At 41.0% G+C, this 14,542-nt stretch overlaps 1 protein-coding gene across 1 annotated transcript in view; it reads left to right on the plus strand.

The window, feature by feature from the left end:
* Positions 1 to 14,542, plus strand: part of gstcd (glutathione S-transferase, C-terminal domain containing) — a 48,714-nt gene that overhangs the window by 4,747 nt on the left and 29,425 nt on the right. The window contains exon 5 of the mRNA XM_071912976.2: positions 2,557 to 2,650. Coding sequence (XP_071769077.1) covers positions 2,557 to 2,650 — 94 coding nt within the window. The remainder of the gene's footprint in view (positions 1 to 2,556; positions 2,651 to 14,542) is intronic.

The raw sequence follows: 14,542 nt of genomic DNA on the forward strand, positions 1-14,542 counted from the left end.
GGCTCGGGGACTCCAACTGGTTGTTAACCATTATCCCTGTAATTTAACGCCTCTATTCTCTGCTGATTGTTCTTACAAGAGTGTTGCTCTAAGTTAATGCTATGGCTTATAACAGACTTTGTTAATTGTAGAATTCTTTCTTTCTGCCAATGCTTAAATGTTAAGTGCTTTCAATCACAGACTTTATGTTTGAAATTGTCTCTTCAAAGGTTTGAGAACGCCCAAGTCCGTATACAGTAATTTCTTCTAACAGAGGCTTTTGGTATGACAGTACAGAATATTTCTCAGTCAACTCTGCCTTTATTCTTTATTAACGAAATATGCAGTTCTACTTCACTGCCCTCAGTGCATTTAGAAAGGCACAGTTTGGTAATGTCAGCGGACTCCCCTGTTACCACTTAATGCATTAGTGCGCTGCAGACAATGCACATTCAGCTTATTCTCATCCCAGGTGCAATAAAAACAGTGAATCCAATCCAAAACAAAATAACCTTTTATAGCCAGCCTAAGTAGCTCATAGTATTAGTTGGAAATATATGTGTGAAGAGTGGAGACAGCACACAATACTAGCATAATAACTCCATAGTCTTAATATACAGCTCCCTTAGGAAGCATTGGAAGCTCTAGCAGTGACACACACACACACACTCAGAGTCACACACATTGGTAGCTTAGCTCTACAGAACACCAAATGTTGCCCCTGCAACATTTTTTTTTTGGACTAGTTTTTTCCAGCAGGAGATAAGCAGGCCCAGCTGTTCAGAAGGAAACTTCTCCTCAGCCCCGACTAACCTCCCACTTCTGAACCTTCCTACTGTTCTCTTGGCCTGATAGCTCTGCACTCTCAGCAAAGATAAATCTGTGATTTCCTGCTGGCTAACCGTCTACAACAATATGATATCCAGTAACAGGAAGAGAGGAAAAGGGATGGAGGGGGAAAAGAGGGAGCCTGAGTGAGGAGGACGACGGGGTGGCTGGGTTGGGTCATAAATGTACCACGTAGCGGGGTGAGATTTAGTCAGGCACAGATGTGCACAAATGAAAGTGTTCATGCCAAGACCGTTTCAAACATTAACACTAACAGGAATGTGCATACACACACACACACATACACAATGGCCACCATTCTTTGTCTGCCCAGAGGGATTACAAGGCTGGCTGTGTGTCGCCACCATCATGTCTGCAGTGCAGCTGTTGCATTGGCTCGGCTGAGGTGTCTGTCTGTCTGTGTGGGTATGCGTCCTCATATGTGTTGGTGTGTGTCCCAAGGCAAGCCAGTAAGAGACAGACAGATCTGCCGTCCAACGCTGTGACACGCTATCCCTCACTCCTGCTAACCAGAGGCACCGGTCCCATCACTCTGCACTATACAGAATAGCTCAGTGGATGTGGCTCGTAAACTATGCCGCTTCCTCACTCCAGTTAACACACACTGATGCATGCCAATCAAAATGCCTGTGCAACCAGCTTCAAATAATATAGACTAGTGATTCCCTTCTCTTTTTTTTACCTAACCTACTGTAGCACAAGGTAATTTAATATATATTAGTGGTGATGTACATACTATAGGACCTTCAAAGTAAAAAAATTGGAGCCACACTCCAGTAGCTCTGATGCAGAATTCTTTATTGTTTTGTCAAAAAGCAAAAAAAAAACATTTTGACAGCAACACTGTCCTCGTCAGGGTATAAAGCAAGATGTCTCTGTCAACTCCCTTAAATACAAGACAGGCATCAATAATCATTAGAACACAGGTGCTAGTACTCATAGTCTAATTAGTAGAGAGTACTAGACATAGAAGTAGAGCACACAGAGATACCACCCAAAGTAACCTCAATATAAACAATAGAGAGGCAATCACAGAAAATTATCAATACAGAAATGAAGCGCTAATACAGTAAGAATTAGAAAGAATGTACTACATAGACATAGATGGTCTAATGCTGGAGGAAACCACACAGAAAGAATGGGGCACATCGAGTGGCACTCCATATACTAAGTAATTCAGTAATATAAACTCAGTAATTGGCGCAGTTATCAGTACAGACAGAACCAAAACACATGAAACTCATCTTTACAACGTTTTATAGGACCCATCAACATGATTCTGTAAGGCCACTTATGTGAAGGCAAACACATGGCTGTCGTATAAAGATGTTCCCTTACCATATAGTGGATTCACTCCACACCAATGTCCTCCCTTCATAGACTACAATGCACTTAATATTGAACCCTTACGCAAGAGTGTTTATATATAAACACTCTTGTCTCATTTTCTACATTTCTCCACTGGTTCTCCAGAGTGTACTGAATGCGCCGGAGTATGTACTGTATTGGTGAAACATTTGTTCTGTCTGAAGAAAGAACAATAAAAGTGTAGTAGAAGTGGTTTGTCCTCAGGTGTAGTTTCAGATCGGACTGAGCAAGGTAACAAAGGGCATGTTGGTTCTCTGTAAACTGCTTCATTACAACCATTTGGACCACAGAACCTCAAGGCTGTAGAGGAGTTTCTATGGTAACTGTGTGTGTGTGTGTGTGTGTGTGTGTGTTCTTTAGGAGGATGGCATTGAGGCAGTCTTCTCCCCTCATCCTTGCCCTGCTTGGACTCTCCCATGGGACGACTTACCAGGAGCTATCAACCCCACTGAAGGTAAAGTCAAACCTCTCCCTTTTGGATTTCCTCCTCGCGTTCTCCATTTTCCATTTGCTCCTTCGCCCTTGCACTCTTTCCCGCACTCATTGACTTGCTTTTTTTTTTCTTTCTCTCATTTGCTCGTTCTCTTTATTCCGTTCTCTCACTTTCCCCCCCTCGTTTTCTTTCCTCTCTCTAAACCCACCTCAATCTGTCTTCATCACCCTGTCCTTCTTTCATCCTCTTTACCTCCCACCATGTCTCCATCTGTATGCCTCTCCATCTCTCCTTACCTCCTTCCTTCTCCCCATTACTGGGCCAAAGTCAAAACAAATACCATTGATATATGGAGGAGGAGCATGGCATATGTGCATAAATATTTGCATAAAACCTTCCTCTACTATGTGGCTCAGTGATTTCTAGTGGCAACTCCCCACCCCAGAAAGAAAAATAGTTGCTACTGACACATAGCAGATATTTCAATTCAGCCTCACTAGCCTCTAATGCGCTTTCCCATGAGCGCCCCTAATGAATTTTAAAGCGCTCGGCTTAATGCGTTATCCTCCTTGTTGTGGTTAAGTGTGCAACAGGGCTGTAACAGAAGCAGACATGGCAACAACAGGCACACTCGTACACACACAACAGTGAGACACAAACATCTTACGTGAAATGTGGGTCTGGTGCCTGTGCCAGAGCGGATACTGATTGCGGTGAGAGCGGTAGCTAATAGGCAGCGGAGGGGTTGTTGATTGCCACCCCAGGTGCCACTGGCAAAGCGGAGAAATGAAAATCTCGACGTTTCTCTGTCTCCCTTTCTCATGCCGCTCTTCTTCCACTTCTTATTAGTGAGGTGTGACATGTCTGTGATGCTAGTGGCGCTAAAGCGTGTGCATGCACACGTTGGAGCAGCTGGGATATATAGGTGTTATTGGTACAGGAATATGGGTGTTGACGTAGCCGATAAGACAGATACACACACGTGGGCATCTTCATAATACTGTTAGTTCTCACTCTTCATCATTGTGTGAAAGAGTACAAAAATGCTCTCTAATTTCTTGCTTTCCTTCATTTTCACTAATGTGGGAAATTATAACAGGCAAAAGTTAGTTGATAGATTGCATCCACTCATCGCAGAATATGAGTAAACCAGAATGACACTTTTGTGTTGAGATGGAGTAAGTTTAGCTTCCTCCCTCTTTCTGCCTATGGGGTTGTGTAGGCTTAGCTTACACTTAACTACCCTCTGCAGTATCATAGCAGTGAACTATGACTTCCAAATCTGAACAAAAACACAAATGAAAAGTGGATATACATGGCCATGTTGCTATTTTTTTTGCTTCTTCACTTATTTGACTGGTCCATTTGTTGTCTATCCCTGCACTTATTGTGTCATTCTTCTAGTCCTCTCTCTGAGGCACAAAAATGTTTCTGGGTGTTTCAAAGTTAATCTCGCTAATATTTTTATCAATTCAACAAACAATATTTACAACGGTTAGTGTTCCTTGAACTTGCTTAGTTTCATGTTCTGGTGGAGTAAATGTTACAACATATTCAGATCAATCCAATATGACCCCATTTAAACTGCTGTTTTGTTCACCTTTAATTAGGCCTGCCTACACTAGTTGTACTTTTACAGTCATCTGCAGGCCATTATAAATCATTTCCATATAGCGAGCATCTATTTCTATCCCAAACCCTCCACTAAAATCTGAACAGAAGCACTCTTGATAATGTGGGCAGTGTAACTGTTCTGAGTGTGGAAATCGTGGAGAGAAACCAGCATTTAGTTGTCCCACTTTTGCTGGCACTCTGCATGATAAACGGCGCTGTTGATATCTCCTTCTGCAGTATTAGGTTGGTAGGTAGGTAGCCCTTGTGTTTCAGAACTACAGTAATTAAAGAGGAGTGGAGACAAGAGGCAGCCAATTTGTCCTGAACCCCAGTGCGTGGGCTTTCCCATCTGTCTGCACCTACAGTACGCACAAACACATGCTCGCATACACACACACCTACACATATAGAGAATAGCAGCACTTTTCCCCTCGTACTGTACATATTTCTGCACCTACAAAACAGATATAACGCACACACACCTCTATAAAAGCTGTGTGTCTCATTTATGCGCGCACACACACACAGAGACACATAGAAAATAACAACGTTTACTCCTGCATATACATACCTGCTTCCACACCTACAAAACAGATGTATAGATACACACACATGCACCTCTATAGAAGCTGCATGTGTTGTTTCATATATCGACCCGCTCAACTTATTTGCATTAGGTGAGAACAAATCCGACACACAGGGGCTCAGGTGTGCACAATGCATAGAGGAACAAAGGGACCTCTGTGCACGCTCACTGTTTTTCCTCTACTTGTGAAGAGGGCTGGTCCACTAATTGTGGTGGGGCAACAGTGTGGAAGACTGGAGCCATTGTATAGAACAACTGCCTTCATGTCTCCAGCGCTTCACTTGATAGGTGGAGGAGGGGGAGGGGGGGAGAGGCAGGGAGTGAAGGAGCAAGCGAGTGGTGGAATGATGGAGTGTGTGACAACGGGAGATTGAGATAGGGGCGAGACAGCATGAGGAAAGACAGGGGTTATCAGGAGAAAATAAGGGAAGGGAAGAGGGGTGAAAGACAATGGGGCGTAAGAGCTGGGGGGGGGGAACCGCATAGTTGTCATGTTTGAGACGTGCTGCCATTAGGTCCTCCAGGGTTGTTTTGGTACAAGGAGATGAGATGAGTTTCCATGTCTTTGTCTAAGGTTACCAGAGGATGACAGAAGTGGAAACGCTGGAGTGAAAACCGGCTCCATTTGTCTTCGTCGCTGCGCCTCGACTGCAGCACAGGCGTGATTGAGATTTCACAAAATCCCCACTTGACTGGTGTGAAATATTTTTTAGTGGATTGGTGGAAGTGTGTGGGGCGGGGGGATTGAACAGCGAACCGTATGGTCATTATTAATGGTCAAATTCTCGCTGCTGTGTTGTCACAATCCATCGTCCCTTTAAAAGGCTCAACATGGAATTAAAGCAGACCTTGTGGCCTTCTTGATGCTATTGGCTAGACGACTGATATTACTTCGTTGGAAGTCATCCTCTCCTCCATCCCATGAGGCTTGGATCAGAGATGTTCTTCATTTTAGTGAATTAGAAAAGATTAAATACACACTGCGTGGGTCTACGGATACATTTTTCAAAATATGGCAACCCCTCTTTGACCATATAGAGACATTGCATTTCCAGAGTGTACCTCAGTGAAGCTGGCTGTTGGTTATTTTTATTATTACTCCTTTTAATCTTGCTCCTTACTCGATACTGATCTGTAGCACTAACAGTAATTACTTTGCAATTTACCATGAAGACTGTGTTTTTTGTAGTTTTTGCGGGGGGGTGGGGGGGGGTGTATTTAACATTTTTTATATACATATATTTGCCTTGTTTGTAACTACTGTTTTTGCCATATACATTTATTTTTGTTTGTATGTATGTTTAAAAAAAAACATGTTGAAACAATTTGAGAAACTACTGTTTACATTGTGGAAAAACACCAATAAAAAGAGTTTTGAAAAAAATAAAAAAAGGCTCAACATGAAATCCAGATACAAACAGGCGGGCCATCGGTGCTGGTAATACCTTCTAGATCACTAATGTAAAATAAAAGCACAGACACGGCCAAACAGAGTTCAGTGGATTCGCAGCTTCTTCCAAGCTTGAACAAACATGAGACAGTGTTTTTGAAGCCACGTTGCCGCAGCTCGGCTCAAACTTCCCACTCCCGTGTCGAAAAACATCCTCTTTGTCATGTTAATGCCAATAGAAATGTTAGCCAGACCGGTAGTCTTAGCCCACGCTTTTCAGCACTCTGCTCTCTATACTGTACATGGGTCTAATGAGTAGTTAAACATCTGCCATGTTTTGCTTACCAGATACGCTTGTGATGCTTGCTTGTCATGTGGTTTGGGCATTGGTCGGCCTCTCTGATGCATCAAAGATAGAATATCCGTCCAGTAACAACTTTCAAATGGATTACTGTGTGGGTGGATATTTGCTGTTTCTGTCTTTTTAAAAAGTTTCTCTAAAATACACAGTTCTCTATATTCTCTATAAAGATGCTCTGATACAGTGCTGTTGTGTCCCCTTCACCCACTGTTAAACTTAAATTAGTTTGGCTGTCTGTGGTTATGTGTGGGAATTCCCCTCAGGCCCATTGTCTCACTGTTGTTGAGCTTTGCTGAAGATAATTAGCTGCATTTGATTCAAGTCCAGCATTATGAATTTCACGTACATTTTCATCATTTTCTTTAGACAAGATATTGACTGGATGCCCCTAGGACACGGTCCGTTTTCTCTTAGCTGTGCTTTACACTAGTGCATTAAACATATCTTTAAATATCTTTTTAAGCTCAAACTGTCGGCACTTGAGCATTCGATGTTATTAAATTTAAAAAAGGAGCATGGAAATGGATTGATCACCCCAGTTTTTAATAAGTGTTTCTTCAAACGACACATCTTCCACACTTCGATACAGACACTGCAATTCACCTTGTGTTAAATCTGCATATATGAAATAAACTTATTTGTAGAAATAATATAACAAATAATTAGATGCATAGTAACCTATTACTGGCTATTCCATCCAGGAGGTAGGAAGCAGATCTGACAATATAATCTGATGTGAGAAAGAAAGAAGTAAATGCATATCATTAGGTTATTGGTCTGCATATCTGTGTATTAGGTGTTTGTTTTCTGAATGCAGGATCTCATCAATGTTCTTCTCATATGAATTTGACATGAGATGATAGCAGAGTCCCGTGGTTCTCAACCTGCGGCCCCTGACTCCCAAGTTGAGAACCACTGGTTTAATCCACCGCAAAGGGAAAAGAGAAACATCGCATTAGATAAGCCAATAGATAAGCCTACAGCATTTATCAAAACCCCCTGTAGCTGAAATGTTGATGCTGAAGTTCTCCTCGCAGGCTTGCCGTAATGCACAGAACACATCTAACCTGATTTCTGACTTAGATAAGCCTCTTTCAAGATAAAATAAACCATATAATCATAAATGTCATAAATGAAAAAAAATCCTAACTATACTGAAGTTGCAACTGAGCAAATATGCCTATGAATAGTTTACATTTTACTTCACATTGATAAAAAAAAATCAAATGTGACAAATCACTTATGTGAAGCCTACGGTATATTTTTGTTTGTTTTGAAATCCGATGCAAGAAATGCATCAAAAACCCAATTCCACCAAAAAATGTAGAAACCTGAATATTTAGGATACACTGGCCAAAATATAAGTTCAACTTCAGCATTGCCAAAGTCTGAATACAAATGAATTTTTATCTCGTCTTATCTGAGGCACTTTACTTAAGTCAGCCAACTGTATTGGAGCTTTTGTGCATTGCTGCTTTTTCCTGTCTATCAGTCCAGTGGTCAAAGTCAAGCTCTGCTCAGAGATTCACAGTAAGCGAGGTCACAGATCTATTTAGCCGTGGGCCTGTGCATTACTATAACATGTTACTGTGTAGATAACTGTCAACTCTCTCTATCTCTCTGTCTGTCTCTCTCTCTCTCTCTCTCTCTCTCTCTCTCTCTCTCTCTCTCTCTCTCTCTCTCTCTCGCTGTATTTTTCTGCACACCTGTCAGTGTTTTGTGGGTTTTGTGCGAGTTCTAGATAAGTGACAAGGGAAAAGGGCAAAGTCAACGCACGGGGCAAGAGAAATGGTAGGAAAGGAAGGGAAGAGAGAGCGAGGGAGGAGGAGAACCGGTCCGTCTACCTGGCAGACACCTGTCAAAAGGTGCTTGCCCTCGTTTGACTCCTGTCACACAGGTGTCAAAGGTGATCAGATGGAGGGTTAGGGGCAGTGTCACACACACACACACACACACACACACACACACACACACACACACACACACACACACACACACAGTACTGTATACCCAACCTTTTTTGCATTTAAACCTAAGGACCAGACCAGCTGATTGAAGGTCTGAATCCAGAAAAACAATCTGACTTTGTTCAGTCTTCCTGTGTTACAAACATTGAATGTAATTTACATACACTTTAGCCCCCTAAAGTATTGGTTGACTGATGTTGCACTTGTCAATCAAAGTAAGTTACATGTTAATGATTTAAAAAATAACGTTACTTAGTACTCTCTCAGACTGATATTTTGTTATATTATTTGTTCTAATATAGTGGGTGATATTCCTTTTTTTTAAATTTTTTTTTCTCAGAACAAGCTTATTTACAAGCTTATTCTGTAACAGAATATCCATATGTAGTGTATGCAGTGATCATACGAATACTGTACGTCGCTATTATAGTCAGGAGGATCCTTTTGCCACTCAAAAACTCTTGTGTAACAGGAAAATTTTATATTTCTCATGGATTTATTCAACAGGCTTTAACTAATTTTCATTTTTCATTTCTCTATAAACTATAATGATGTGATTTAATTGCAGAATAAAGCTGAGGTCTGTGGGAACCACTATTTTAACAAGCAGCAGCACAATTAGTCTTGCTTATACTTAATAATAGGAATGCAATCCTTTGTTCAAGTCTAAGAGGTGTAGTAGGAAAAAGTAAAAGAAAAACTAAGCTGACCTTTACTTTCTCATTCTCTGTCAAAAACTCAGGCCCTTGTTTATTCATTACAAGACATTGCATTGCATCACTGAAAACTACTGAAACCATCTAATATTGTGTTCTCTTATTCTTTGTCCTTTGAAAAAGGCCACTTCGTCAGATAGATAAATTGACAGCATTAGTGTTTCTAAGCCAAAACAGCCTGAACAAAATGCCAGACGAGTCCCAGTGCACTAAGCCCTCTCTTCCACCACTGGAAGAGTAATAGGCCTTTCCAAACAAACTGGTGATTGGGTAGCAGAGTATCAGTTTTTGGATCATTTATTTTGATATCTAGGAGGCATTATAACAAAGGTCACAGCTTATTTTTTATTGGTAACTATAATATTATAACAAAAAAAAAATCAGCAATTTCTAGATTTAGATACTTGAATTGAGATGTTTTTTTGAATGGCCAGCAGTCATAACATGAGAGTCAATGGAGAACGTGGCAGCACTTTTGAAACATTTAATTTCAATTTCAAGATGAATAAAGTGTATTGACCAATTCATTACAAGGCCTAGCTACTCTGAGTTGGGGTAAAATTATGGAAATGAGAAGTTTTTTTTTTTTCTTGAGTGGGCTGGGTGGTGGTGGGCTGAAACGGTGTGTGCATTGTTAGGGGTCTAAAATGTTCTATTCCCTTTAGAGGAGGAGGTACGTGTTAATGGCTTTCGAGAGTAGAGCTGTCAGTGCGTGTTTAATTAAAAGTGAGCTGCCCGTTTCTGAAACTAGGAGATTAGGAAGTCTTTTGGAGAGCATATGTTAATACAAAGACATCTAGCTGTGATTCAAGAATGTTGTTATTGGGAGTTAGTGGGGTTATCTGTTTGTACTGGTGTGCTGGCATTTGGTTAACACCTCTTTCCCCCGGGCTTACGGCACCACACAGACGGGGCTGATTCCCAAATCACTCCCCTCATTCAATTAATTGAACTCATTAGAGCCTTTAAATTGGAGATTTAAAGATACACAGTAAACACGGGACCAAGCACAACAGGCACCCAGCTTTGTTACTCCCAATTAGAGGGATAATTGGCACTTTATTTCTACTATTGAAGTTCAAACACATCTAGACTCCCTGGAGGGGCACCACGGAGTTTCACTATTTGCAGAGATGTTTGAGTTGTGCCCATTTAAATGCAGAGCCATTGGCTGCCTCCATGATGAGCTTCGTGCAAATGTCATATCATGAATATTCATTCGTCTCCCTAGTTTTGTTTTGCTCAATAATCGCTGGCGAGGCATTGCGGTGCTGGTATGGAGGGGGGAGAAAACTTGCCTGAAGCTCAGCCAGCTTTCAGTGGGTTTTGGATTACACAGTGTTTCTTATACCATTTCACTAGACTCATAATTAATTACTGATTAGCGTTTTCAGCCATGAGCAGAATGTAAAACCAAATCTTTTTTCCCCAGGCTCCGTTTTCGTCTGGAACACAGTTTTAGTCACTTTGCCTTTAAGTGCCTGGAAATCTTGTATATTTGGATTGTAGAGATGACATTTGAAGGCTGTAACAACAGTCTGAATGAAATAACTTTTTTGTTTGGACTTTTATCATGTTGTATCGATAGACTCAACATGCTTGTAGTTTGCCTGTAGGTTATGAGATTGGTCTTGGTTCAGAAACAGACCAAATGTCAACCAAGGGATCACTAACTTGCTTCTACATATTTGTGTCTTTTTAGTTACTGACACTTTTTTGACTCATGCTTCAGAAAATCCCCTCCAGCCTTACTAATCAATCCACTGTCTGGTTAAAAGATTTTTTAGGACAAGACTAATGCTACTACTGTGATAGTGCTGTCACAGACTTGTTCGGTTAATGATCAGTGTTAATAAAACACTTTGGGCTGGATCTACTAACATGTCGCAGTTCCAGGCGCAGCGCAAAAGCAATTGCGGGTGCAATTGACACCACCAGTGCAAATGAGCAGAGGCACGGATAATTAATTAGAATTGCGACTGTGCAAATATATAAGGGCCAAACAATGTGCACAATAGCCAGCTTGCAACAACTTAATGATGGGCAAAGGAAAAGCAAATTTCTCTCCAGTGGAGCTGGAGTGGAGCTCTCTGCTGCAAAGAAGAGATGTTTTTCGAGCGCGTGGAAAGGCACTCATGGGCGGCATAACAAATAAAATTAATGCAGTTTGGCACCAGAAGCTCGATTTAGCAGAGGTAAAAAAGTGCTTTTATGATAGGAGGAGGAGGTAAAGCACAAATAAAGCCTCTGTGCAGGACACCAGTGGTGTTCCCTCTGAGGAAGAACTTTTACTCCCTTGGAGGAGCAAGTGCAGGAGAGCCTGACGGAGACGCAAGTGACAGGTGTGAGAGGGATGGAGACCTTGTGAATGTACGGTTAAATATAGCTGGAGAAGCCATACACACCTCTCCATTCTCATGACAGTTATTACACACAAACATTTCAGATGCATTATTTTCATCAAGGCAATGTCGCTGAGATAAATGTCAGCAAATTGAGAGAAGAGCAAGTTTTCCTTTTTGTATATTTAGGTAATAGTCTGCATATTGAGTGCGCTTTCTGCTACTCTGACAATGAGGCTTAAATGTTGCATTTTTAAATCAACATACTTGTTTAAACCTAATTGGTATTGTAATAGGTATGCAGTGTAATGAGCATGTTTGTAGATGACTGTGTCAGCTTGATCTTGGAGCCGGTTCCAGAGCCGGAGTCGGGGCCAGGTCCAGCCTCGGTGGAGCCATCCTGTGCTCAAAGTATTAAAACATGCTTTTCCTTGGTCTTAAATTCCGTGCCCAATCAACAGATGATAAAGGCCACCGGCTCTTGATAAGTCACAGCTGCTGCCAATTTCCAGAAATCCCTCCCTTTGTTTTGCGCCTCAGCCTTGGAACACCCACAAATGCATATGCAATTAGTCCAAAGTGCAAAAAATGGCGCACCGAGATCAATCCATGATTTCTAGCACAAATCCCCTGTGCGCTGTCTCAGTAGATCAGATAACAAGGATTTTGCACCTTCAATTCAATTTGCACTGCTGCAAATCTTTAGTAGATCTGTCCTTTTCTGTCTTGTTTTTTTTCTTGTTCACTTTTTTATGATTGGCAGCAGTGCTGGCAACCATCTACATCTTGTTGGGTAAGTGTCTGTAGGAATTTTGTAAGCCATTGCTGCACTGCACATGTCTGAATTCACTGTGATAGTCAGCTTTAGAGGTCAGCTGATGGTCCTGTTGATTACATTCACTGTCACATGCTTGAACCTGCGGTCGTAAATCCTACTGGCCTACAGATGGACCTGATTGGATACTTGGGTATTATATATTATCAGTGAGATAGCACCACATAATGTTATATAGGGAATGATCTGCAAGCTTTATATACCTCTCTTTCTGTAGAGAAATCATTTTCATGGCGTGTTAAGATGGTAATGAATAACTATAACAATGGATTGTACAATATCTTCTGATGATAACAATTTGCCTTTTATTTGCATGACTTCACGATAAAAAAATAGATGAATTATCTTTATTCCATGTACCTGGTGTTGCAAGGAGATGATGTTAGGTTGAGAAACTCTTGGATTGGCTACTTATGTTCTCATTCCAAGCAGTAGTTGTAGTTGAGATATTGCAAATGTGTTTTGGATTTTGCATATTTGGTGCATAATAAGCTCACTTGGTGGACTATCTGTTTTCTGTTTTTTCGATCGATGGGCATCGTCACTGGTGGAAAAAACTGGTTAGAATTGCAAGACTGTAAACTAATGACATGTAACATACTCCCAAGTCTTTATAATCTCAAGAAAAGGTGTTTCCAAAAGTTTAGAGGTGGTCTGTATCCATGACAGACATGGAAAACAATGGAATTGTGTCAGTAGAAAGTAGTAGTAGTCATAGAAACAGTATTACAGCCTATTACATGACTCGCCAAGACACTCACTGCTGACAGGCATGAAACTAGCATAAAGCTAGTTTGTACTTGTACTTAAAACACAATAAATGAAGTAACGTAGGATTGTCTTAGTTTTGGATACCCTCATGTGGATCTTCTTTGTTGACATTATCTTTACACCAATTCTGACATTTACAAAGTACCTGGGGATTTGATGAATAGGATGTTCCGTGGAGGTCTTGAACCAATTCACTAATCCAAATGAGCAACTTAGGTTGATTTAAAGCACATGCTCCATTCAGAAAAGACACCTGAGACATCTTCTGTCATTTTCAGTTGCACAATTTGTGTTGTAGCTTTTCACATAATCCATGTAGGCCTAGTATTGTTCCAGTCTGCTTAATTAGATGCTTTATAGAGCACACTGGAGTAAAGCACAGTCTTAGTTTGATTCGAGTGTGCGCGTACACATGGGCTTGTATCTGAAAAACGTCTTTGTGTTATTCTTTCTTTCTTTCTTTCATTCTTTCTTTTGTTCTTTCGTCCTTTCTTTCGTCCTTTCTTTCTTTCTTTCTTTCTTTCTTTCTTTCTGTCTTCCTTCCTTTCTGTCTCCCCTGCCAGCCAGCCACACACACATACATCACAGCCTGTCTCTCATTCTTTTTTTAACCCCCTCAACTTGTTCACTACTCTCCTCAACCTCAGGCTGCTCATGTTGTTCTGGAACATGGCTCATATTTTCTGACGTATGAAGCAGATTTTCACTAACTACTGACAACAAAGTTACACCATGATGCCATTCTCAGTCCCACAACCACATGCATCACTTAGTTCCTCTCATCCCTCAACAAATTTTTACTGAAAGTCCTCATTTTGTCACTACAGTGTCAGACAAAGATGTGAGGCTTATTTTGATGATCCGTGCCTAGTGAACCATATAATAGATGATGGGTCTAATTTTGTTTCAGCATGTACTATGAGATGTGCTCTTATTGTGATAGAGACGTCTTCCGGTGCCCACATGTAATATGGCTCAAAAACAAGGTTGAATTATGGATTTTGGCTTATCTCTCTCAGCTGTCTGAGTTCTAAAGCTTGTTGTTGGAGGAGTTCATTCTCATGTTTTTTACACCCTCATGGTGTTCGCTTACACTGCATTTGGAGTGAGTTGTTGTGTGTGTGTGTGTGTGTGTGTGTGTGTGTGTGTCATGTCAGTTTCTGCATGGAACTGAGCTGCAAGGGCCTTCTCAGATTCATTTTTTTCACATTCTGATATCAGAATGGTTACTATAAAGATGCAGATTTTTAGATAATTAGAACGAGGAAAGTCATATTCCTGGGGTTACTTGCATATCCTTGTCCTTGCATGTCCTATCGTCCAAAATTCAT

This window comes from Centroberyx gerrardi, chromosome 3 (genome assembly GCF_048128805.1).
Source record: "Centroberyx gerrardi isolate f3 chromosome 3, fCenGer3.hap1.cur.20231027, whole genome shotgun sequence".
NCBI lineage: Eukaryota > Metazoa > Chordata > Actinopteri > Beryciformes > Berycidae > Centroberyx > Centroberyx gerrardi.